The sequence below is a fragment of the Xiphophorus couchianus genome, chromosome 17 (assembly GCF_001444195.1).
Source record: "Xiphophorus couchianus chromosome 17, X_couchianus-1.0, whole genome shotgun sequence".
Lineage (NCBI taxonomy): Eukaryota > Metazoa > Chordata > Actinopteri > Cyprinodontiformes > Poeciliidae > Xiphophorus > Xiphophorus couchianus.
The window spans coordinates 2,760,235-2,785,050 of record NC_040244.1 but is presented as its reverse complement, the minus strand read 5'-3'; the positions used below and the strand labels follow the sequence as shown (position 1 = coordinate 2,785,050).

Here is a 24,816-nt window from a genome sequence, read left to right as displayed (position 1 = left end):
AATATGAGAAATGAGCCATTATGTTCTAAACAATCATGGGGCAAACATTTGTCCAGTCACTGACATTCCTCAGTCACACAGTGCTGCATCAACGCATATTCTTAAAAAGTTGAATGAAAGGAAAATTACTAAATGCAAGTGATGCTAAATCGGAATTTATGCTAAACTTGCTAGCATATCCTCTGTTTTGGCCTGGGTTCCACTTTAGCATTAGCTAAAAATGCAAGTTATCCTAAAATATGTAAACTGCTTTGCATAACTAACATAAATTTCATTTTGCGTAACATTTTGCTTTAGAATAAAATTTAAGCTATGATAGACTTTCTAGCACAATTTTCTTTATAACTATACTATGACTAAATTTTTCACGTTTTCGACGTCATACTAAACTATGACTAAATTTTTCATGTTTTGGACGTTATACATTTTGTTTTAGCATACAACATTAATTATTAAAATCTTGCTAACAGAGCTTCATTTATAGCAAAACATTTTATTTAGCATAAAACGTAAGTTATGACAAACTTGCTAACATAACTTCTCTTTGGCATAAGTTCCATCTTAGCTTTAGCTAATGCTAAGATGCAGATTAAAACAAAACAGAGATTCTGTTATAAGACAACTTCTATTTAGCATACATTTCATTTTCACATTAATTTCATATGCGAAAATGGAAACTGTATTCTGTTTTATGATAAAACAGAATTTATGGTAAATTTGCTAGTGTAGCTCAATTTATGCTAAAATTTTGTGTTAGCATAAAGTGCAAGTTATGAACAACTTTTTAGCACAATCGACTGACAGAAATGTTGTATTGGCATAAAACTTGAGTTATGACGAACCTGCTAATGTAACTTCCTTTAACAAACATTTTGTTTTAGTATGAAATGCAAGTTATGATAAATTTGCTAGCACAGCTTTGTTGTAGCATTGTAGTTTTTGCATTTTGCCCTTCTGGGCCACCATTAAAATGCACACGATTAATTTAGGAGAAAATGTAACTCCATATTTAATATGAAAGAAAAACAGAAGATGTATTGCAATGGTCCAGTATTAGTCTGAAAGCAGCTGCTTCAGATGCAACCAGAGGCTGTAAAATAGAGCGAAAATGTTCCATTTTTATTCTCTTTCTGTACGTACAGCACCACTAGGCGACCCAGCTTGCTGAACGCGTGGTCGGGGATGTGGGCGATGTGGTTGAGGGCGAGCGTCATGGCCTGCAGGGTCGGCAGCTCTCCGAGAGCCTTCACTGGCACCTCCGTCAGAGCGTTGTCATCCAGCCAGAGGTGACGAAGCGAGCGCAGACCGAAGAAACAGCCAGGCGGAACGCCGGAGATGTGATTCGCATCCAGCCGGCTACAAAAAACACAAACACAACGCAAAACGAATTAGGAAACTTCTTCTTTTGTTCCTGATGAGTCTTTATGAAAGTGTCTGAGTAGTTTTATGTTGTTTTGTTTCCTGTGATTATCATAATATCGCAGATAAACTTTTCTTTTCATGTCCAAAGTCAAACAAGAGGCGTCATTTAAAGTGGCGACACAAACAAACAGAAAACCTTTTTAAGCCCTGCTAGAAGAGGTCTGTGTTCACGAAATAAAAAGCTTTGCTAAATCTGAAGTAGTTTAAGAGGAAAATTAGGCATCAAGTGTTTGACCAGGACAGGAATGATCGGCAGCCGGTTCGAGAGCCTCTTAACCAGCCAGCGGCCTCTCCGGTCCAACTAAAGCATTTTAATTAGCCCACACTTACTACTCAGAGTGTTTAAGGAGAAATGTATTCAGCAGGAACACAAACGAAAACATATACTTACAAACTCCAAATAATTATCCTCAGCTCTTTCCTTCCTTTAGAGACTTTTCTAATTGTTTTTGTAGCATCATTGCTGGAAAAGGCAAAGAAATTCTGAATATTTGCGATTTCTTTCTTTTTCAATAGAAATTGTGAAAATTTGACATATCTATTTAGTTTTGAATTTTTTAAATATTTGAGCTAATGTTTAGACATCTGAAAAATAAAATGTATTTAGCCTTAAAGAATAATTTTTTCAGAGAGGCTGACAGGTGCAAATACGCAGCAAAGTGCAAAACATGCCTCAAACCTGAAAAATGGAAAGAAAACACAAAAACCCCAAATGAAACAGAACACTGCAAAAATCCCTGCAAGCTGCGTATTAGTGCCATTGTAAATAAAAAATAGTAACACTTTCACCAAAAAAATCTAAAAATTGTTGAGCTTAATCTTAAAAATGTTCTACAAAAAACTTGAATTGTCAAATTTTTTTAACATTTTCTAGGAAAAAAAATATTTAAAGAATCTCAGAAATCGTTGAGAAATAAACATACAAGGTTTTGAGGTTCAAAAGTTAAAAATTTTCAACATTTAGAAATCTCCAAGTTTTTTCAAAGGTCAAAAATATTTTACTTTTGGAAATGTTTTGAGTTTCAAAAGGTTTTTCTACTAAATTTCTGAGATTAATCTATGAAATTTCTGAATTTGTTTGGGTGGAAATTTACTCTTTTTTTCTTTCTACAATGAAAAAATATATTACTCCGTTGTAATATATGGCAAAATGTTTTTGTTTGTTTTTCCTTTACATTTCATTTATTTACAGGAAAAAGCTAAATAAGCTCTACCTTTAGCTACTGTAAGAAAGAGTACATTTAATTTTATTTTTAAAATGTCTTGTTGTTTAAAACACAGCTCTTTGTCGCTAGTGGGGTTAAGAATTCAAAAGCAAGTGTTTAAATTTAGGTGAAGGTGCTGCAGCTTTAATTTTAAAAATAGTAATGTCAGTGAATGGATTGTGGTTAAGATTTATGTACTTTTCTTTATTAATCTGGTTCTGTCTCTTAGGTTTATATAAACCCAGCAGGGCTTTCATTAGGCCGTCCTGCAGAAACATGTGGAGTGCTTTGTGTCTGTCTGAGTGTCCATCCTAACAATGACTCCTCTGTTCGGCCACAAAGAGACGAGAAGGATGAGACTTCACATAATCGTCCATCAGATAAATTAGAGACCTTAGTCCTAAAGACATCTCCATTCTTAAACCCCTTATTTGAACACACACGGCTACAGTTTCAGTATAATTACTGTGCATCATCAGGCTGAGAGTACACACTGTCTGCACTGCATACGTTATCGCATGTGTGTGTGTGTGTGTGGGATCCTTTCCAACAGAGTAAAATGAGACAGGATATGTGTGTGTGTGTGTGTGTGTGTGTGTGTGTGTGTGTGTGTGTGTCTGAGTGCAACTGGCGACCACTAGGGGGCATCAAAGATGTCGGCTTACCCAAAATATTTCAGACATACATTTCATAAATTCATTAAAATAAAAGGAACAGGATGAAGATAAGGCAAATATTTACCAAGTTTCCAATTCGTACATATTTCCAAAGTTGGTTGCTTGGCTGACGTCACAAAGTGCAACAACAGTTCTTCAAAGCGCAGGTTCGTAATGAGTAGCGGTTAGCATTAGCCGAGATGCTAGCGGTAGTTTTAGCTCCTAACTTTTTGGCACGTCGAAGCATCAGTTTGGTGTATTCCGCTCAGTCCTTTATCACCTCTCCTAAGTTTGGATCGTTTTAACAGGGCTGGGTGTCCTTAGGATTCCTCGGGAGCCCGGTGCTCGTTTCGAGAACCAAAGAGTCAAATCTGTGAAATTTACTGAATTTTTTATTTATTTATTTTTGGTAATTTATGTTTTAGACTCAGTTGGAAAGTGACATTCGTTTTTTGTCTCATTAATTGTGATTTTGCTGCCAGAAATATTTTCTATAAAAATTTAGAGTTGCCTTGATAAACAACGTCGCTCATTGTGACGTCACAGCTAGCTAATGGCTAGTTTGCTATGCAAATGAAACAGCATTATACAGTCTGTTAAGTTTAACACTTTTAAGATTAATAGTAAACTTAAAACAAAAATACATTTCCATATATTCAGATACTACTAATAGTATAAATTATAGGGGAAACAAGGTTTATATATAAAAATACAAAATTATGGCTAACAGTATCTTTAACTCATTGTTTTGAACTTGAATCAGCAGGAATGTATTTCTTTTTGAATCGATGATTTTTAGTTTTATAATATCTACAAAGCAGTGTAAAATTATTCTTAATTTTGACTTTTTATTATCTGTGTGAACCTAAATGCCTTGGTTGTCAATTTGCTGCTGTTACATCTGAATTTTCTCATTATGGGATAATTTGATTATTTTAAAATGAAACATTTATTTAGGAATAAATGTTTAACTTATTACTATAATATAAGTTTCAAAAACATTCAATTTCCCTTTCGGATCAATAAAGTACTTTTGAATTTGCATTTCTATTCTATTCCATCTTTCAGATTAATCTGCGATGTAATCTCAGAAAACACTGAAAAGTGTTTTTGATTTTATTTTATACATACTTAATTTATTATATGGTAAACCAGATCTTTGAATCTCTTAACAGAAGAATCTAGTGGCAAATTTTAATATTTGTTAACCATTTTTTATCTGGTAATTTAAATATCTTTTTTTCCAAGCAACATCTCAGTATGACATAGCATAGCGTGGCATCGCATGCTTCTTTTCAAACAGAACTGATTCTTGTACTCATTACTTGTTTCATAGTTTTTAAAAACCTGTTTGAAAATAAATAAATAGAATATAAAAAGTATAGCGTAGCACAGGATAGCATACCAATCCGACCCGAGGCATAAACATGAAAAGGTTTCCAGTAAATAAAATCTCTTAATTAAACCATCACATGGCATAATGTACAAACTTGTTATCAAAGAAAAAACATAATGTATTGGCACCTGACTCACTTTTTAAAGGATTAAGTTTGAATTTATCTTACAGAGACTGAAGATTGTGAAGGTTGGTGAGTGCTTCAGCAGGAACTGATCTCAGCTGGTTGTTCTGTAGCATTCTGTAAAAGTGAAATAATATCATATTATTGGACTTGTAAATATCTGCAGTAATCAGAAGAGTTGAAGTGCAAACATCTGGGAGCTTACAGCACTTTGAGGTTGTAGAGGCCGCTGAACGCTCCTCTGGGGATGAAGGACAGATCGTTTCCTGCCAAACGTCTGAGAGACAAAAAGACATTCTGATGACTTGGATTTGATATTCTATAAATTGTCATCATTTTATGTCGTAAAGAGAAAAATAAAGAGAAGATCAATGGAGACTTATTATTAAGAGAGACCGAAGCTACAGGGCTTAAATACAAAATACTGAAAAACCAAAAGATAGATAGATAGATAGCATTTATTGTCATTGAACAGAATTCAACGAAATTTCCATTGCCACAAAAGAATCACTGGATGATCAAGATGATGGAGGTTTACATCAGAACATCCAACCAATGAACCATCCATCCATCCATCCATTTATTAATTCATCCAATCAACCATCCATCTACTGGTTCATCCATCCATTCATCCAACCGCCCAGTTATTTATCCATCCATCGATGTAAATGCAACATATTTACTGCAGTAACCCGCATCTTTTGCTTTCCTTTCACTATTCTGCCCCAGTTTGTGCTGGTTTGCAGTTTGTGGTTGGAAAGTGTGAAAATGTGAAACAGTTCAAGGGTATAAATACTTAAGCAAGGCACCACATCGTTAGGAGCTCTGACTTTGAGCCAGGTTCTAATTTCTGTGTTTGCAAAGTTTGCAAGAATCTCTCGGCGAGTCTCGACTTCCAAGCCCTGCGGAGTAAAAACCCGGCGGGAAAACGAATCCTCCAGGTCTGTTTGTTTTCCAGAGGCCGCGCAGAGTTCAGCCTCCCTGCGTGCCTGCGGTGTCCTATCGCCGCCGTGACGTTTCTGACGCCGCGGCGACAAATATCACACACACACAGCTGGCAGCGGAGCAGAACAGCGGCCAGAGTCATGTTCAGGTCTCGGTGAGGTCAGGCCGTCTCTCCCAGCTGCCTCGCTGCTTTTTAATTTAGTCCGGTCGGGAAAACGTTCGTACGCGACGCGGCGCTGCTGGGAGGTGAGGAGAGATGAGATTACATATCGCATCCTCCAAGATATTCGAGCTGCTCGCCCGCTCAGACACCCAAACTTCAGACATAATCCATCTCAGTCCGCCAGGCACTGACCACACATCAGATCTGATCACACAACATAACACAAAGTGTGCAGAATTACAAACAAAACTCATGTTTACCACTGTTATCCAGATAACATCTGATCCAAACCTCTGTTTTATAGCTGACCGATTTTTTTAGTAAATTGTGGATCGCTGCAGTAGCTAAAAAAAGATTTTTAATCCAAAAATCTAACTGAGTAAAAATAGACAGAAAATAACCTGAAATAGAGAGAAAATTACAGCATAACAAGCGTACAACACATTACAGAGACAAAAATAAACACAAACACATAAACTGAGGAACAGAAAGAGAGTCGCATGGTGAAACTGGCATCAAATAAGAACAACCAACCACCAACACATGGAAATACATGAAAAAAAACACAGAGACTGAAAACAAATTACAACTAAAAATGGTCATAAAAAAGGTTCATTCTGACCAAATAAAACCACAACAAATGAGTAGAAAACAGAGGATTAGAGCCATACGAAGAAAACATTTACAAGGATAAAGTCAGAATAATATGATGGTAAACTAAACAAATTACAGGAATAAAGTCCTCATACCATAAGAAAAATCATAATACTTTGAGAATAAATTAATAATAATAATATGAGGAAAAAGTCATAATATTTCTAGAATAAAGTTAAATTATTCTGACTTTAGGTGGGGGACATGGAGTCTGAGTGGACCGTGTTCCGTGCCTCCATTGTCGAGGCGGCCGATCGGAGCTGTGGCCGCAAGGTTGTCGGTGCCTGTCGCGGCGGCAACCCTCGAACCCGTTGGTGGACACCTTCGGTGAGGGATGCCGTCAGGCTGAAGAAGGAGTCCTATCGAGCCTTTTTGGCCTGTGGGACTCCGGAAGCAGCTGATGGGTACCGGCGGGCGAAGCGGCATGCGGCTCGGGCGGTTGCTGAGGCAAAAACTCGGGTGTGGGAGGAGTTTGGAGAGGCCATGGAGAAAGACTTCCGCACGGCTTCGAGGCGATTCTGGTCCGCCATCCGGCGTCTCAGGGGGGGGAAGCGGTGCAGCACCAACACTGTTTATAGTGGGGATGGTGTGCTGCTGACCTCTACTCGGGACGTTGTGGGCCGGTGGGCAGAGTACTTCGAAGACCTCCTCAATCCCACCAACATGCCTTCCACTGAGGAAGCGGAGCCTGGGGACTCTGGGTTGGGCTCTCCAATCTCTGGGGGCGAGGTCGCCGAGGTGGTTAAAAAGCTCCTCGGTGGCAAGGCCCCGGGGGTGGATGAGATCCGCCCGGAGTTCCTTAAGGCTCTGGATGTTGTAGGGTTGTGTTGGTTGACGCGACTCTGCAATATCGCATGGACATCGGGGGCAGTTCCCCTGGACTGGCAGACTGGGGTGGTGGTCCCCCTGTTCAAAAAGGGGGGCCGGAGGGTGTGCTCCAATTATAGAGGGGTCACACTCTTAAGCCTCCCTGGCAAGGTCTATTCAGGGGTCCTGGAGAGGAGGGTCCGTCGGATAGTCGAACCTCGGATTCAGGAAGAGCAGTGTGGTTTTCGTCCTGGTCGTGGAACACTGGACCAGCTCTACACCCTCAGCAGGGTCCTGGAGGGTGCATGGGAGTTCGCCCAACCAGTCTACATGTGTTTTGTGGACTTGGAGAAGGCGTTCGACCGTGTCCCTCGGGGAGCCCTGTGGGGGGTTCTCCGGGAGTATGGGGTACCGGGCCCTTTGATACGGGCTGTCAGGTCCCTGTATGACCGGTGTCAGAGTCTGGTCCGCATTGCCGGCAGTAAGTCGGGCTCGTTTCCGGTGAGAGTTGGACTCCGCCAGGGCTGCCCTTTGTCACCGATTCTGTTCATCACTTTCATGGACAGAATTTCTAGGCGCAGCCAAGGTGTTGAGGGGATCCGATTTGGTGGCCTCAGGATCTCATCTCTGCTTTTCGCAGACGATGTGGTCCTTTTGGCTTCATCAGATCGTGATCTGCAGCTCTCGCTGGATCGGTTCGCAGCCGAGTGTGAAGCGGCCGGGATGGGGATCAGTGCCTCCAAATCCGAGGCCATGGTCTTGAGCCGGAAAAGGGTAGAGTGCCTTCTCCGGGTCAGGGGGGGTGTCCTGCCCCAAGTGGAGGAGTTTAAGTATCTCGGGATCTTGTTCACGAATGGGGGAAGAAGGGAGCGGGAGATCGACAGGCGGATTGGCGCAGCGTCTGCCATCAAGCGGGCGCTGTACCGGTCCGTCGTGGTGAAGAGAGAGCTGAGCCAAAAAGCGAAGCTCTCGATTTACCGGTCGATCTACGTTCCCACCCTCATCTATGGTCATGAGCTTTGGGTCATGACCGAAAGAACGAGATCGCGGATACAAGCGGCCGAAATGGGTTTTCTCCGTAGGGTGGCTGGGCTCTCCCTTAGAGATAGGGTGAGAAGCTCAGTCATCCGGGAGGGACTCAGAGTAGAGCCGCTGCTCCTTCACATCGAGAGGAGCCAGTTGAGGTGGCTTGGGCATCTGGTCAGGATGCCTCCTGGACGCCTCCCTGGTGAGGTGTTCCGGGCACGTCCCACCGGGAGGAGGCCCCGGGGAAGACCCAGGACACGCTGGAGGGACTATGTCTCTCGGCTGGCCTGGGAACGCCTCGGGATTCCCCCGGAGGAGCTGGAAGAAGTGGCTGGGGAGAGGGAAGTCTGGGCCTCCCTTCTGAAGCTGCTACCCCCGCGACCCGACCTCGGATAAGCGGAAGAAGATGGATGGATGGATGGATGGATATTCTGACTTTATTGCAGAAAATATGACTAAATAATACATATATTGCTAAAATAATCCATTAAACTGTTTCAAAAGAATAAAAAATCTGGTTCTGTTGGACGTTTCTGGACATTAGAGGGAAGTTTTTCTTCTCCACTGTCACCACTTGCTTGTTAATGCTGGAAGTCAATGACTTGATTAAATCTACTGGGTTTCTTTAGGTCAGGGGTGTCCAAACTGCGGCCCGGGGGCCATTTGCAGCCCTCAGAATAATTTTAGGAGGCCGTTGATCACATTTCAAAACAGCTTAAATTTGGTTTGCCAGGCAGTTGGATGCAGATTCACATTTAAAAACAACATTAGGTGCAAAATCTTAAAATGGAATTATGTATGGTGAAACACAAAGTTTTCATCCAGGTTTTTGCTTTGAATGTAATTTATTTTAATAAAGAAATAAACCAAAAACATCCAAAATAAGACAAGAGTGAGCCATATCTGGTTTTTGTTACTTAAAATGCACAAAGAAAATAGAAAAAGATGATCAACCTGAAAAATTTAATGATACATTTAAGGTTTGCTGTTTTTTGTTTGATTTGGAAAACCTGCAAGAGCATTTTTATGTTTGAAATCTAAAATAATTTTTATTGTTGAGCAGGTAAAATAAAAAAATAAAAATATTTTCTATTATAATTTAAAAAAAAAGAAAAACAAGTAGTATCAACATGACATTTGTGGTCAAAAGGTTTAGACTCTTGTGTCTTAAATTGACAAGTTTTTTTAAATATTTTGAATAATTAACAGAAGTTAATGCACAAATTGGTAAATATAACCAGTCAGAATGGATTTATGATTGGATGGAAGCAACCTGAGATGATAAAAAATAAATTTAGACACCACATTTGGCCGAAAAAACATGAAAAATTGGAATAGAAATGTAACAGAATGACTTTAGGCAAGTTAAACTTGCTTAAATGATACATTTTCATATTAAAATTTCTATTAATTACAGATAAAGTGGGATTATTTGTGCAGGCAGTGAATCTTTGTTAAATTTACTCACAGTTCCTCCAAGAAGTGCAGGTTGGACAAAGCTCCACTGGTCATCACAGTCAGATTATTCATACTGAGATCACTGCAGAAAAACAAAACAGGATTATTAAACTATTTTTACACCTCATTGTTAAAAACTGCTGGAAATGAATGATTTATATTCAAAACATCATGAAATCTAAACAAATAAGCCTGAATTTAAGGTTAAAATTATGCTAAAAACTGTCTGAAAGTAAACAAAAACATAAATCAGACGTATAAACAGAGCAAATGAGTCATGAATTATTAAAGCTGGCTGTGTTGAAACACTGAGGCCATTCAGCCAACGTCACGTGCAAAAACACTTCGGCCCCACAACCGACACCGCTGGTAACTTTTCCATCTTTGTGAGGACCGTCGGCTTGGCCTGGAGCCAGAAAAATAAATAAATTTAAAAAATACGGCTCCTTCAAAGAGTCGACACACACCTGAGTGAGAAACAAGACGGGAGCAGAAATGACTGGAAACACGGAGAGAAAACAGGAAGGAGAGCAGGAACCAACGAACATGGAGGAGAGAGACAACAAAACCTGGTTTATTCTCACACAGAGGTCGTATTTTCCATCTGTTTCAGCTTTGCATCGTTGGGAATCGATATACGACTTGGCTGAAAAACGAACCACGATATAAACATTTCATATCAGTCAATATCAATAATTATTGACTTGTTTTTTATTTTTTCACAGAAATGCTTGTTACCCAGCAGGATGTTGCTAGGCAACTAAAGAGTGAGTGGGTTAGTTGAAGACACAAACCTAGCTTAGCTGGTAAAAGCCTTTCCTCTGCCTACATCCCCCAGAATGCTGTGCGGTTCTGAATCCCAGTTCAGTGAATACTCCATTTTTTATCAGACATTTATCCACTGATATTGATGACGTGTCTATTGTGATATGTATTGTTATTGATTTATTGTCCAGCCCTAACACTATATAGACAAATACAAGCATTGATGTTTATAAGTTATATTATCTAAAATGTCAATTTACCTGCATTAAATCTGATGTGAGAAATATAAAATAAAGTGATTTAAAAGACAGTTTAGACGGGACGCCATGCAACACACTGCAATATGAAGATCACAATAATGTCAGAAACAATAAATAAAACGACCCAACAGGAGCTCAAAGCTATAAAGATGTAGAACAATAATTGATAACAGAAACAGAAGGAAAAGTGTTACGAAATCTACAATGGGGGCCTTTTTTCCTGTTGGAGCCCAGGGCCCTTGTTACTAAAGCTTCGCCTCTGCTGCCAATGAAACCAGAATTACACACATGAAATGCTCTGCATGTCAGGAATCTGATGTGACTTCACCTTTATTGACTGGTAAACAGCAGAGAGAGATGAACGTTTTGCTTTTCAGAGTCAAAACAGGCTGACATCAGCGGGATTTCCGCTCCACGCTGTTGTTGTTTGTGTGCAGCCGTGACGCTCTTCCTCCTTTCTTCCCCTTATCTGACTCGTCTTTTCTCTGCTCTGTCTGATAAAATCTGCAGGTAGCGTCTCTCTGCTGAGGAGGGCTGTGGTCTGAAAGGCCGTCTCTGTCTGAAACGCTGGGCGGGCGTGTCTTCGTGTTGAATATGCTGGTTGTTAAGGAGCTTTCTCAACACTCCATAAAGCCTGTTAATGTGTGCGAGCTTTACAACACCGTCCGCAGGTAGACCGCTGGCACACAGAGAGGGTTTGTTTGGCTCTAACAGAGCTACGGCTGATTGGATTTTACTGCTGCTCAAAACAACACGCTGTGCATTAAAGCAGATTTTATTCATCCATTCATTAGCCTGTACTCATAAATTCGTGGTTATGTCGACTGTGAGGGCAGGTTTTCAGAGTAAGTTGTTCATTAAGCCAGAATGAAAGCTCTGTGATTTAGATGTGCTCACATGCTGGATTTGGACGTGAATATTTACAGTTATTACCCAAAAATTACACAAATACTGATTTAAAATGAAAATGATCCAAGATTATGAATTGAAAATGAGTTTCTCTAGACATATTTAGCTTAATATCAAGTTGGGAGCTAAATGTTTAATGTAACAAAATATATAGCTTGCTAAAAATATTTAGTTTGAAGCTAACTACTTAGCTTCAAACTAAATGTTTAGCTCACTAGCTAAATATTTTATGTGAAGTTAAATATTTAGCTTGTTTAATTATTTAACCAAACTATTTAGCTTTCTAAATAAATATTAGACATCAAACTACAGTAACTATTTAGTTTGTTTTCTAAACATTACTTTGAAGCTAAATATTTAGCTTCCTAAACTGTTTAACTTGAAGATAAAGGTTTAGCTAGCTCACTAAGTATTTTTAACTAAATATTTATTTTGAAGCTTAGTAAGCTAAATACTTAGCTTGCTAACAAAACATTTAGTTCAGAGCTTAATATTTAGTTGTTTAAATAATTAGCCTGCAAGGTGAATATTTACGTTAAAACTAAATATTTAGCCTGTAAAGTAGATCTTTAGTTTGAAACTGAGGTATTATTAAATCAATGAATGACACAGTGAAATTATGACTAAAAATGGTGTGGCAAACCGTACTAACCCGTACCGTACACCTCAGTATAAACGTAACTGAGGCGTGAAATGTCTGAACATTTGCCATGAAGATTCACTTACAAGTAAATAGATTTATGAAAGACTAACAAAAGGTTAATTAAGTTGACTAAATAAGTCTGAAAAATGCCATTAGAATGTTACACAAACTATTGTTTAGTCTATATGCCTGGCCGTTAGAGGAGATCATAATTCGGATACGTTTCGATCCAGATGGGAACTTAAAGTCGCCTAATAGCTCAAATATCGTCTGTTTACGTTCTGAATCCTGAACTGCCGCCACAGAGACGCCACTGATTCCTTTCAGTCGTGACATGAGGGACTGAGAACGCCGCAACAATGACGACACGACGATGGTGGTAGTTCACAAGAACAACCTGATTGCCTGCTGGGAAAAAAGGTTATGTCATATGACTTCATACGGAGGGAACAACGGCCCAGTGGTTCTGGTTTTCATGACATCTCACAGGTTGGTCAGCATTTTGATTCTGCTTGTGACAAGAAGAACAAATCCGTTATTTTCATGTGTCAGACACAAATCTGGTTAATCTGAACTTTAATAATCAAATATTAATCAAGACGCTTTTACTTTTAAAAACTCTTGACTTACAGAAAGAAATTCTGAGTATTTTAAACAAATATTGCTGGACGATAAATTGTCCCAGAATTTATCGCGTTAAACAATAATATTGTTGTTTTGAGATCTCAAAGATCAATGAACTCTAAATTTGAATAAACATTTAACACAGGAACTAGAAGAAATTTTAAATATCCAAAATAAAACAAAAAACGACAGAAACAACAAATAAAATAAATTATAAAATCTCTAAACAAAATTATCCTTTGAAATAAAGGATCTAGTTGAGATAAATTCAAAAGACTGAAGACTTTCATCATCTAATTTGTGGTAAAAACTGGATAGAAAAACGATAAAGTGAGTGATTAATGAAGGAAAAATAAACCAGTTTTTTACAGTTAAAGCTACATTAAAATATTTAATAACCTTTCATTTAGGCTTTTGCGATTATTTATCCCTGTTTTGATGATTAATTCAACAAAGATTTCACCATGATTATAAACAAAGCTGCCATTTTGTAATCTGGTGTCTCCTGATGGATCCTGAGGCCTTTATTAACTTTTTTTAATCTTTTGAGTCTCAGTTTGAGCAACAGATCCAAGTCCGGAACCTTAAGATGTTTTTGATGATTACAATTTTTGAAGAAGCTTTAAATCCTTGTGTGTTTTTGCCTTTTGATTGTGAGGCTGTTGGCCTTTTTGCGTCTCCTCAGGCTCAAACTGATGGATATCAAATGATTATTCAAATGTCGCAGGCAGCAGAAAGACAACTTCGGAGAAAGAAAGAAAGAAAGAAAGAAAGAAAGAAAGAAAGAAAGAAGAAAAAGAGGCGTAGTGGGATAGTGAGGCCTCTTTCGGTTTTTGTCCTCTTTCGTTTCTTCTTTCAGTGTTTTGGGAGGCGGGTCAGCGGGGGGCCCCCTGGGGCAACAAAACATGTGGGGGTTTGTTCATCCCCTGGTTAGTCAGATCAGTGTGAAGAAGACAAACAGCAGCTCTGTCAGGTCCGTTTCTCTGAAGGAAACCCAAAGCTCCTCAGATCTGAGGACTCATTTAGGAATCGGATCATCTTTAGGTGCGTCTGGTCCGGGATTTAAGGAGGTCTGGAGAAGCGAGACAGATGCCACCAGCAGACACGGGGGAAGTGACGGATGTGTCCCGTCAGCCCGAAACCACGAAAAAGAAAAAAAAAATCTCATAAACAAGGGAACATGAACGGGGTTGTTCAAAGTACTGAGCCATCCAGGCGAGTTAACCCTGAAAGCAGACCGCAACATGCTGAAAGAAGAATTTAATATCTGCATCCTCCTGAGTCAGTCAGCATCCAGCTTCAGAGAGATCAGGCCTGAAATATTTGGCTTTTCATCAAAATACTGGCATATTTCGACATTCAGGGACACATAAAGACAATTACAAAGTTGGGCTTCCATCACTTGAACAACATCTAGAGAAGTTCATCCATGTGTTTATCATCAGTCGCACTGATTCCTGCATCAGTGTCTTCACTTCAAGAAGTTAATCAGGCAACAGCTTTAGCACCACAGCACATTAAACATCTGCTGTTGTCATAGCAACCCTCCAAGCCTCCCAGGTCTTCTGGTTCTGCTCTGCATCCAGAACCAGAACCAAACAAGGAGAAGCAGCATTCAGCTTCTATGCACCACAAATCTGGAACAAACTCCCAGAAAACTGTAAAACAGCTGAAACACTGAGTTCCTTTAAGTCCAGACTAAACCCGGTCAGAGTTGGTGGAACATTAACCAACATTTTTATTTGTAAACACTTGGAAAAATATAATGTTTCAAACGATGATTTTTCGTTTTTATGTAAATCACTTTGAACTGCCTTGTTGCTGAAATACAAATAAAATTTCATTTGATTTTAGTGATTTTGATTTTGATGATGGCATTTCAAGAAATATGTTTTCTGTTCTCATCTTATTTGTTTTCATCAGTTTGAACTGGTTTGTTGCTGAAATAAGCTGGAAAAATAAACTTAATAAAATGTGATCAATGCTAGTTCTTCCTACAAAAACCATAAAATATTGACATAAAATGTTTTATGTCAACATAATCTGATTTTTTGTTGACATAAAGTCAGACTGGTGTGTTTCTTCAGTGTACAAACAGGATGAGTTTTTTCTAACAAAAATAAACCTTATCTTTGTTGCTGCTCTGTCCTGCTGTGATTATGATTAATCTTCACCCTGATTATAAACAAAGCTGCCATTCAGTATCAGATTTATGTCACATTGCTCCTCAGGCATTTATTATTCTTACTTTTTAATGTTTTACACTTTTTAGGTTACAAATCAAAGTTGTGGACGTTAAAAATATCTAAGTTTGATCATTTTTCCTTTTAAAATAATGAAAAACTCTAAAACATTCTGCAGGAGAAAGATTAAAATATTTACAAACAATCATAAACAAGCGAAGCCACACGTGAGCCGCTCCGCAAGCCTGGCTAAAAAGTGTCTTCAAAATAAAATAGACTCGCATCTCGTCCTTGTTGAGCACAACCTTTAGCTATTTTTAAAAATAATAATAAAAAAAAACACAGTTGACCCAAAACGTTTTTGAAATTTTATATTTTTCTTGTGTTATCCTTTCATCTGCCTTGGATTTACGACGATACAGAAAGATGAATTTGAACGTTTTGTTAAAATATTGAGTATGTAGTTCATTTTAAAAGTAAAATAAATAAAATATGTCTCATTTTTAATTAAAAAAATTAGAAATCTTTTGTTCAGAAGTGTAAACTATTTTTGCATTTGGTGCCAAAAGTGTCTCAACAATAAACTAAACAGACATTTTTAAGAAACTAGTAAAGTAGTCTGATCGAAGACCGCATAAAGTCATTCAGAGGGCCGCAAACGGCCCACACACCCCACTTTGAACACCCTTCCTGTTTTACTTCCAGCTTTTTTCCCCTCATGTGAAAAACATTCTTATCCAATGACGCTCCTTGTCGAAGGATTCATTTGATGGATTTCTGAGTGATGGAGGAGAAATACGGTTTCCTCCTGTCCCGTTGCTACGGTAACAGCAGGAACAGGAAGTGGTTTTATCCAGGTGATCTGACATGTTTCATTATTTATCAAACAAAAACATTTCTTCCTTTAAATGTTTTACATTTTTCTATGGAAAATTTCACAAATAATAATTTGCATAACCTGTCACAATAACAAATTTTATTTGACGATTTGTTGTCCCAGAAATTATTGCAATTAACGATAATATTGTTGTTTTGAGACCATTTTCAAGCAATAAAAGGATAATAAAACAAGTTCAGCCACTCAGAGACTGAAACCTAAACATGGTACATAACACTGGAACTGGAAGACATTTAAAATATTGAAAAATAAAAACAAAACAACCAAAAACATTAAAGAAAAAGGAAATAATATCCACAAATACCATAAATCAAATAGATTATGGTCTCAATATAAACAGAGTTGCCCTTCAAAAAATATTAGTGATCAGAACAGAAATTATTATAATGTGATTAATTGTTTATTGCATTAGGTTCAATTAATCGGATAAAAAATTGGGCAAATTCTACAGATTTTTCTTTAACTGCTAAAGACATTTACAGAATATTTATAATACATTAAAATATGCAAAAATAATTCAAGTCCTATTTTAAATCAGAAATGAACATTTTAGTGCTTAAAGCCAATAAAATAGTATTTATTTAGGGAAAATGAATCCGTTTAAACTAAAACTATCCCAACTGAGGAGTTTGGAATAAAACATATTTTCAAAGGTTTCGTCATTAATCCAAAGTGTGTAATAAATGTTTAATTTGTACAGTTTTGGCTTAATTAACTAAATTAGTTGACAATTATTTCATAAACCAATTAATCACAATTAATCTTTTAAAGTGTAAACACAGAATTAAAAACATGTTCTCTTCGCTCCAGTCAGCGATTAATCGATTACTAAATTAGTTGGTGATTTATCACAATTAATCCAACTAATTGTTTCAGCCTTAAACACAACACTGAAAACAAAAACTTGCCTTTCCCAGCTTTGCAAACCTTTGTATGTTAGTAAATTTGCCACATTTGATCTCATATCTCCAATAATCAGTGGACTGACTCTCCCGGTCCCAGAAGGTTTGTCAGCTTGACCTCTCTCATGACCTCTGAAGAAGATGGATCTTCCTGTATGTGATGTCACACTGCAGCTACCTGTGTGAGTGTTTGCTGGACCGTAGAAAACATTCAAGACGTTTCGGCTCGCGTTGTGGAAAAGCACGAACCTAAAGTGAGGTAGCCGCGTCTGAATGGTCCGACCTCAGGAAGTCCAACATGGCTGCCAAAGGGGGCGTGGCAGCAGAATCCTTCATATGCACATGGGTTCATTCATCATAGCGAGGCTAAATGCATTCCTGTCAGTCAGAGGGGAGAAAGAAGACTCGCAGGCCCATTCACGCTTCAGGCAGCGCTGCTTAGGCATGCAGCTAGAGCGCACACATAAAGGCGTTGACAGATGGCAGCATTCACTCTGATGGCGGTCAGACAGGCAGAAGGCTGGAGGCTGTTAGCTATGACGTCTGATATCGGTTACTCTTTACTGAGAAGGTTGTAAAAGTTCGGGTTGAAATGCAGAAGCTCTGCTCTTCCAGCTGGTTGGTTTGCTGATTACTAGACAGCTGAAAGAAATTGGTTGATTCGACATAAAGCCGCTGTGACGCCAACGATGCATTTTCACGTCTTCAAACACATTTAGGTGTCGGAAAAAGACAACTTGTTTATCAGAAAACAGGATTTTGTTTGTCAAAACAAATAGATTATTGAAAACTTCTTTCCTTTTTTGTTAAAATTATTAATTTAGCTTGACTGCGCACACTTCTTGGAAAGCAAAAACCATCTAAATTAAGAGAGCACATGTGTGCTTCACACCGGGTAGTCAGTTCGATTTGGGACAAAAACATTTGTTACATTTTCAGCTGCTGAGGTTCTCTTTCTCTCTTCAAACCAACCAAATCCTTTAAAAAAACTGTTCCCCTCCTCGCCTGTGGGGGCACTGCACCAAGAACTATTGAAGGAAATGACACAAAAACCTCTGAAGAAAACACTGAGTGCAACTTCCTTCCTCTTCTTTCCACAAAAGTGGAGTAGGGTCAGAAGTCAACGGTTTAAGGATTTCTCTTTTGGTTTTAGTAAAGGGTCATGACACATTTCTCCTGCTAGCGCTAGGCTAGCATGTTTGGTTGCATTTACCCAGAATGCCCTACTTCCTATAGTCCACTTCCTGCTTTTGGAGAGGTCTCCGGTTCACTTGGCATCCACATAATCATTGGAACCGAACCAGAGTTCTCTTCAACCAGACCGAATTTTGTAGGCAGAGCGGAGTTTAATGTTTTGGTCCGATTAGCTTTCACACCTCCACAAACAAACCAAACAAACCGAATTTTCTAGGCAGATGGACTGGAGTTCGATTAGGAATACTACTCAAGTCATACTACTTTATTTAATTTAAAGAGCTCAACAAGATTTTGAGCTTCAATTTTCACCAGCTCATATTTAGCACAATCACGGTTGCCAGGCAACAGGACAAACGCTGAGAGGCAACAAATCTGAAGGAGTTGAGGTATATCGAACGTGTGATTCGATAACTGAACCTAAGGAAGCTGAACCTGTATACAGATCTAGGGTAAGAAAAAAGGCTTCTAAATTCTGCAGACCCCACACATGTTGGACACAACCTGCTTAGTGTTTTACTTACTTCAGGTCAGTTCATCAGGCGCTTTCTGATGAACACCTTACAGACGGAGTTATTAGCTATTCTGGTGTTTAACAAAATAAGCTAATCAGCATGATCCCAGCCTGATGTTGGTTTTCCTTTGACGTATCGCAGGAGAAAAAGTTGATGGAAGTGGCAAAATTCAAAATAATTTCCTCAATTTTGCAACAAACTTTTCTCACTTGCTTAGAGGTGGTGTAGAGTCAAAACATTTAACAAGTTCTGATGGAGCGAACTTTCCCATCCACTGGCGGGTCGGAGACCAGAGGCATGAAACTCTGGAAGATTTTTAACTCCAAACTTTAAACATTGAGGAAAACCATCTATTTTTTTAAATGTGTCCATGCTAGTTTACAACTTCTACTTCCTGTTTACGTCGTGTTAACATCTGACAAAATCGCGCTTTGCCTGTTGATTTGTGCCAAACCAATAGATGGAAACACCAGGTTTGCCATTTTTGCGACATTTTAAAAGATCAATTCACATTTTCTTTGTTTTTTTTCTTCTTCACTCAAAATTAATATGATAATTGAATGGATATATAGCTACTGTTTTTTTAGCATAAAACTCAACTAATTATTAAAGTTACTTTTAAATACTTTTAGATGGGATAACCTGTTAAAGCTTGTGTTATTACCTGTGTTAAATCATCAAGTTACTGCAAAAAGCTGCTAGTTTGTACATTTTATCAACAAACTTAATCTGCATGAATACGTTTAGTAGCAACTTCACATGCAGACAAGTTCAGATTTATTTTATTTTATGTTATATCAGCTTGAATTCTACGATAACCAGCACAGAGCAGATTTAAAAGTCTAATTTATTCCGTAAAAACAGGCGTTCCTCTTGGACAACTTTACGGCTGGTTGGAATGCATACTTTAAAAATTGAGCTTTGTGCTCTCAAAGGAACTCCTTGATGTTTTTGTTGCATTCAGCTCCTGATTGCAGCTCTAATAAAGACCCCAAAAGCCTTTGATCGACTGTCGGTGCGTGTTTTTGTGCGTCCATCTGCCCTCCACAGACAAACCCAGAGGAGCACACACACACACACGCAGACACACACACACACACGCAGACACACACACACACACGCAGACACACACACACACACACGCAGACACACACACACACGGCTGCGCTGAATAGAAGTGAGTTTTCTTTAATGAGAGTGAAATTTAAATCCAAGACATTGTTCGGTTTTCGGGCAGCAGCCAAGAAAAGCAGGTTCCCCTTCCTCACAAACACACCACTCAGTGACGTAATGCTTCACCGGAGCGCAGACATGTGTTGTATCAAAGCCAGTCACCTGCTGGGAGGCGAAATACATTTCAATTAGTTTTATTGTTTGGCCTCTACAAGAATTTACACTCAACTAGAAACAATAAAAGTTCACTGCAGTTGTTAAACGACCGCACCAAAACCTGGAAGCTCTTTCAGAACCCCAGAGATCCCATGCAGACATCTGACACCTCTGAAACCGCTTTCAGGAAACCCAAAGCCCGACACTTAAACAGCGCTCAGGTCCTCAGACGTCTTTCACAACCGCGAGAACTTATTTACGCCAGTTTAACCCCATTCACCCCCCAATTTCCCTCAATGGGACGTTTATTTAACACCTAGAACTTTTTAGAAACTCTTGGATACAATCAGAGCTCTTCAAAGAAAAGAAAAAAATCCTTGGAAACTTTCCAAAAGCCATAAAACAAGTTGCGCTCGGATTCATTCAAATCATTGAACTTCTGAAAAGCTTGACCTTAAGCAATTCCAGAAGTGAACCCGTTACAGAAACAGTTAAATCTTAAAATACTCAAGTAATTCATTGAACAGTTGCTAAACTTTCAAGTAAAAAACAATTACCTACCTACAGATTTCTCAAACCTGTAAATTTACATTGAAAACAATCCAACCATCTAAATTTAGTTAAAAATACAAAATCCTGAAACATTTTACAAAACTTTCCAGAGCATTTTTTATGTTCTCTAGATGATATCTGAAGTGTTTTTTTCCCTCATTTCTGCTTAATTAGTTATTTAATTAGGTTTTCACATAATGACTTCAATAAATTCTTGTAGATTTGTTTTTCCCCATGCGGTTCTGATAACTAAGAGCTGCTGGACCGTGATGTTTGGCATTAGAGTCTATCAAGGTTCTTTGGTAATTTTATGTTTGAAGGTCCAGTTTAGGACCCAAACTGCAACATTTCTTACATTTTCAGCTGCTGTGGTTCTTTCTCACAACCAGCCAAACCCTTTGAAAAACCTGTTCCCCTCCTCGCCTGTGGGGGCGCTGCACCAAGAACCACTGAAGGAAACAACAGAAAAACCTCTGAAGACCAAATGCAAACAAAAATGGAGAGGTGCCAGATTTTAGCGATTGCAGGATTTCTCTTTTGACTTTGGTAAAAGATAACAAGACATTTCTCCTGCTTGTGCTAGACTCAAATGTTTGGTTTAGTTGTATTTACCCAGAATGCCCTGCGCTGTGGTCCACTTCCTGCTTTTGGAGCGGTCTCCGGTCCGCTTGGTATTCACATATGCATTCGAACCGCACCAGAGTTCACTTCAACTGAACTGAAGCTAAGGTTTGTAGGTGGACCAGAATTTGATTTTTTGGTCCAATTACATATTCACAACTCCCCAAACAAACCGGACTTTTAGAAATTTCTGAAATTTGTCAAACTCTGAAAATTTCCAAAAGCTGAATCTTTTTTACTTTTAGAGCTCAGACATTTCCAAGCTTTTTCTATAAAAATTTATCAGATTAATCTAAAGATTTCTGACTTTTTTTCATATACTTGCTGCTCAAAGGGATAATGGCAGACAAGCAACTTACAGTTTATCTGCCGTCTTCAGTGGCTATGCTAACTACCCTTAGCATTCACAATATGCCGTGCTAGCTGCAGCATAGCAGAAAGCAATGGTGATTGACAGCGTTAAGACCCGCCTCCTGGCTCTGATTGGTCACAGCATGATGACAGTTTCAACAAAAATGTAAAAAACATTTTTCATAAAAGTTACAAACTGCAGCTTTAATTAGAACTTATTTTGATGTTAAATTAAAATTCTTACAAGAAATTTATCACGATAAATGATAAACAATACGATAATGCCAGCAATGGGTAGTAACTAATTACATTACTTTTTGGGGGAAATAATAATAATAATATTTTAGGACTATTTTTCTTCTCTGTACTTTTTACTTTAACTTGAGTAACTTTATTGTGAAGTATTACTACTCTCATTTGAGAGAAATTTCTACATTTTCTACCCACTGTGAGTAACACCTGGAGTTTTTGTTAAAATTTTGTTAAAGTTTTATATTGAAAGAAATGTGTAAAAAAAATTAATTTAGCCTTTTACCTTAATTTTTAACTTTATATTTTGCCCCATTTGATGAGGTAATTTTTAAATATTAAATGATTTTATCAGTTACTCAGTATTTGAGAAGATTTTACCAGTTGAGTAATTTTTTTGGACGGATACTTTTTACTTTTACTTGAGTAAAACTATGTTGAAGTTGTTCTGCTTTTACTTGAGTGTAACTTTTGGGTTCTCTGCTCACCTGTGCAGGTGAAATGTGGAAATAAAACCCAGATCCTCTTGACAAGGAAACATCAGAGCAGAGTTGGGTATTAGTTACATTTACTTGAGTAACTTTTTGTAAACAATGTACTTTTACAAGTTTTTTTTTACTACACTGCTTTTTACTCTTACTATAGTAAGACTTCTGGATTTTCTACCCACAGAATGAAAAACAAAGATGTTTTAACCAGAAATTCACCAGACAGACACACACTTGCAGTTTTTGTTAAAATTTCATTTTTTTATTAAACAAAACTAATTTGGAAAAAATTTACTTTTGTCTAATTTTGTCTTTTTTTGTTGTTATTTATATGAATTATTGTCATTTTTGTCCTTAAAATACCAACATTTCTACTTAACTTTATATTTTTGTCTGTCTTGTGATGTAATTTTTAAATATTAAATGATTCATAATTTGACCAGTTGCTCAGTACAAGAGTAAACTTTTTACCAAATACTTTTTTACTCTAACTTGAGTAATTTCTTGGTTCCAGAGCAGGCCCAATGCATATGCGAGTAAAGCAGATGCTTAGGACCTCCACGCCTCTAGGGGACCCACAAGAGCACCGAGCCAGCATAATAATTTCCTTAACAACTTTAATTAATACAAACTAGATACTATTACACATGGAAGAATTATTTCTATTTTATTCTTGTAGTCGGTATACAAATAATAAGTTAAACTCTTCCTGCTGTCCTTCCACTGCCTAGTGGAGAAATTTAACATATTAAACTTCTTAACTTGTTTACCGTAAATTCCTTGTTTTTCTGTTAATGTTACTTTCAAGTAGTTAAAATAATGTAGCAAATCTAAAAAGGATGTGTAAATTAGTTTAGATCAAAACCTTAAAAATGTTTCTATTTATTAAAAATTATTTTGCTTATTTTATGAGTATCAATAAAAAATAGAAAACAATTTAATCAATTCTGTTCAATAAAATAAGGATTTAGGCCACTCTTTCTTTTAAAATGCTTGCTGTATTTAGCTGAGTTTATTAAATTAATTAGAAGTAAATCTTTTGTATTAGAACCAACATTTTCTATTATAAGAAGATTTTACTTGTTTGTGATAATTTTGTCCTAATTAAAGATGGAGAGTTCAGGTACATTAGATACCTGAACTGGGGGCCCAAATTTGTATCTTCCTTGAACTGAAGTCAGGGGCCACACACAATCAGCCCGAGGTCCGCATATGGCCCCTGGGCCCCACTTTGGACACCCCTCAAATTATGCTAAAGCTAGCCGGTATGTTACATACATATAGGTAGAGTAGCGTAGGAATGACAAAACATCTGGTGGTGAAATGTTGATATGGGGGGCCTCAAATGAAAATATGCTCAGGGCCCCAAAAGTGCTTGGACCGTCCCTGCTTGGATCGCTACTTTTTACTTTTACTTGAGTAGAAATGTGTTAAAGTAGTGCTGTTCCTCCTCCATTATATTTTAAGGTGCTCTACCACCTCTGCATCAGAGTAAATTAACTTTTTTTTTGCCGCCAACGCTACCTGACATGCGCAGAACAGACAGGTGTTCTGATTCCCACCGCGACCGTAACATGTGTGCACCCTCACACAACAAACAAAAATAATAATCATGAAAAAACAATAACTTACAGGTAGGATGTGAACACGCTCAGGTTGCTCGGTATCTCCCGGAGCCCCAGGTCCGAGCAGTCCACCCGGTGCAGCAGCCCGTCCCCCTCGCACCGACAGCGGCCAGGGCAGGTGGCGTGTCCCGCTGCTCTGGAGCTCTCCTCTCGGGAATCACCGGAGCTGTTCCCCGCTGCTGCTGCTTTCTGCATCCTCACCCCGGCCTCGGAGCTCCACAACCCGACCGACAGGACCGCAAGCACCGCTAACAAAGCCCCGAACTCCCGCATGTCCCGCAACGGGTGGAAGTTTCTTGCCCGCGGCAGAAGTGGGTGAATAAGGGGAGAGAAGTTGCGGGAATTTGTTGGTAGTTCCTCTGATGAGGGAAAGCAGGTTGTGGGAGCTGGAAGTTTGCAGCTTGGTGTGTTTCCAGGCTGAACGCGTGGAAATGCGGAGTGTGTGTGAGTCCCTCCACTCAGCACAGCGGCGTGAAAAACCCCGTCCACTTATATATACACCCAGCCCCTGCGATCACAGGGGGGCCACTCCGCTAAAACAGCCAGATCTGGGATTCATCCCGTCAGCTGCATGATTTAAACTGGAGAGAAAAGATTTTTTAAAATCTGATTCTGACATTTAAGTGGGGAAAACGCTTCTTTACGGGTTTTCTATGAAATCAAATGTGCAAAATTAGCTTTAAACTGGAAGTGTTGCATATTTCGCTAACTTTATGTTTGCATGTTTTGTAAACATTTTAAAACACTAGCACCTTAATATAGGCCTTTAAAATAAGTTTCCCGAACCACATATTTATCTTATTCATGACATTTTATTAATGTTTTCTTTTTCTTAACCTTGTGTTGTTTGTT

The 24,816-nt window shown here is 38.4% G+C and overlaps 1 protein-coding gene across 2 annotated transcripts in view; it reads right to left on the bottom strand.

Moving 5' to 3' along the window:
- Window positions 1–24,816, bottom strand: part of LOC114160612 (leucine-rich repeat-containing G-protein coupled receptor 5A) — a 43,416-nt gene extending 18,600 nt beyond the window's left edge. Inside the window, exons 1-5 of one of the 2 annotated variants that reach the window (XM_028043270.1) lie at window positions 23,972–24,816; window positions 9,867–9,938; window positions 5,009–5,080; window positions 4,849–4,920; window positions 1,141–1,356 (exon numbers count right to left, since the gene is read on the bottom strand). In XM_028043270.1, coding sequence (XP_027899071.1) covers window positions 1,141–1,356; window positions 4,849–4,920; window positions 5,009–5,080; window positions 9,867–9,938; window positions 23,972–24,237 — 698 coding nt within the window. In that variant the 5' untranslated portion in view covers window positions 24,238–24,816. Of the gene's footprint in view, window positions 1–1,140; window positions 1,357–3,368; window positions 3,621–4,848; window positions 4,921–5,008; window positions 5,081–9,866; window positions 9,939–23,971 lie in introns of those variants that run through there. The other variant, XM_028043271.1, reaches the window with a different exon arrangement.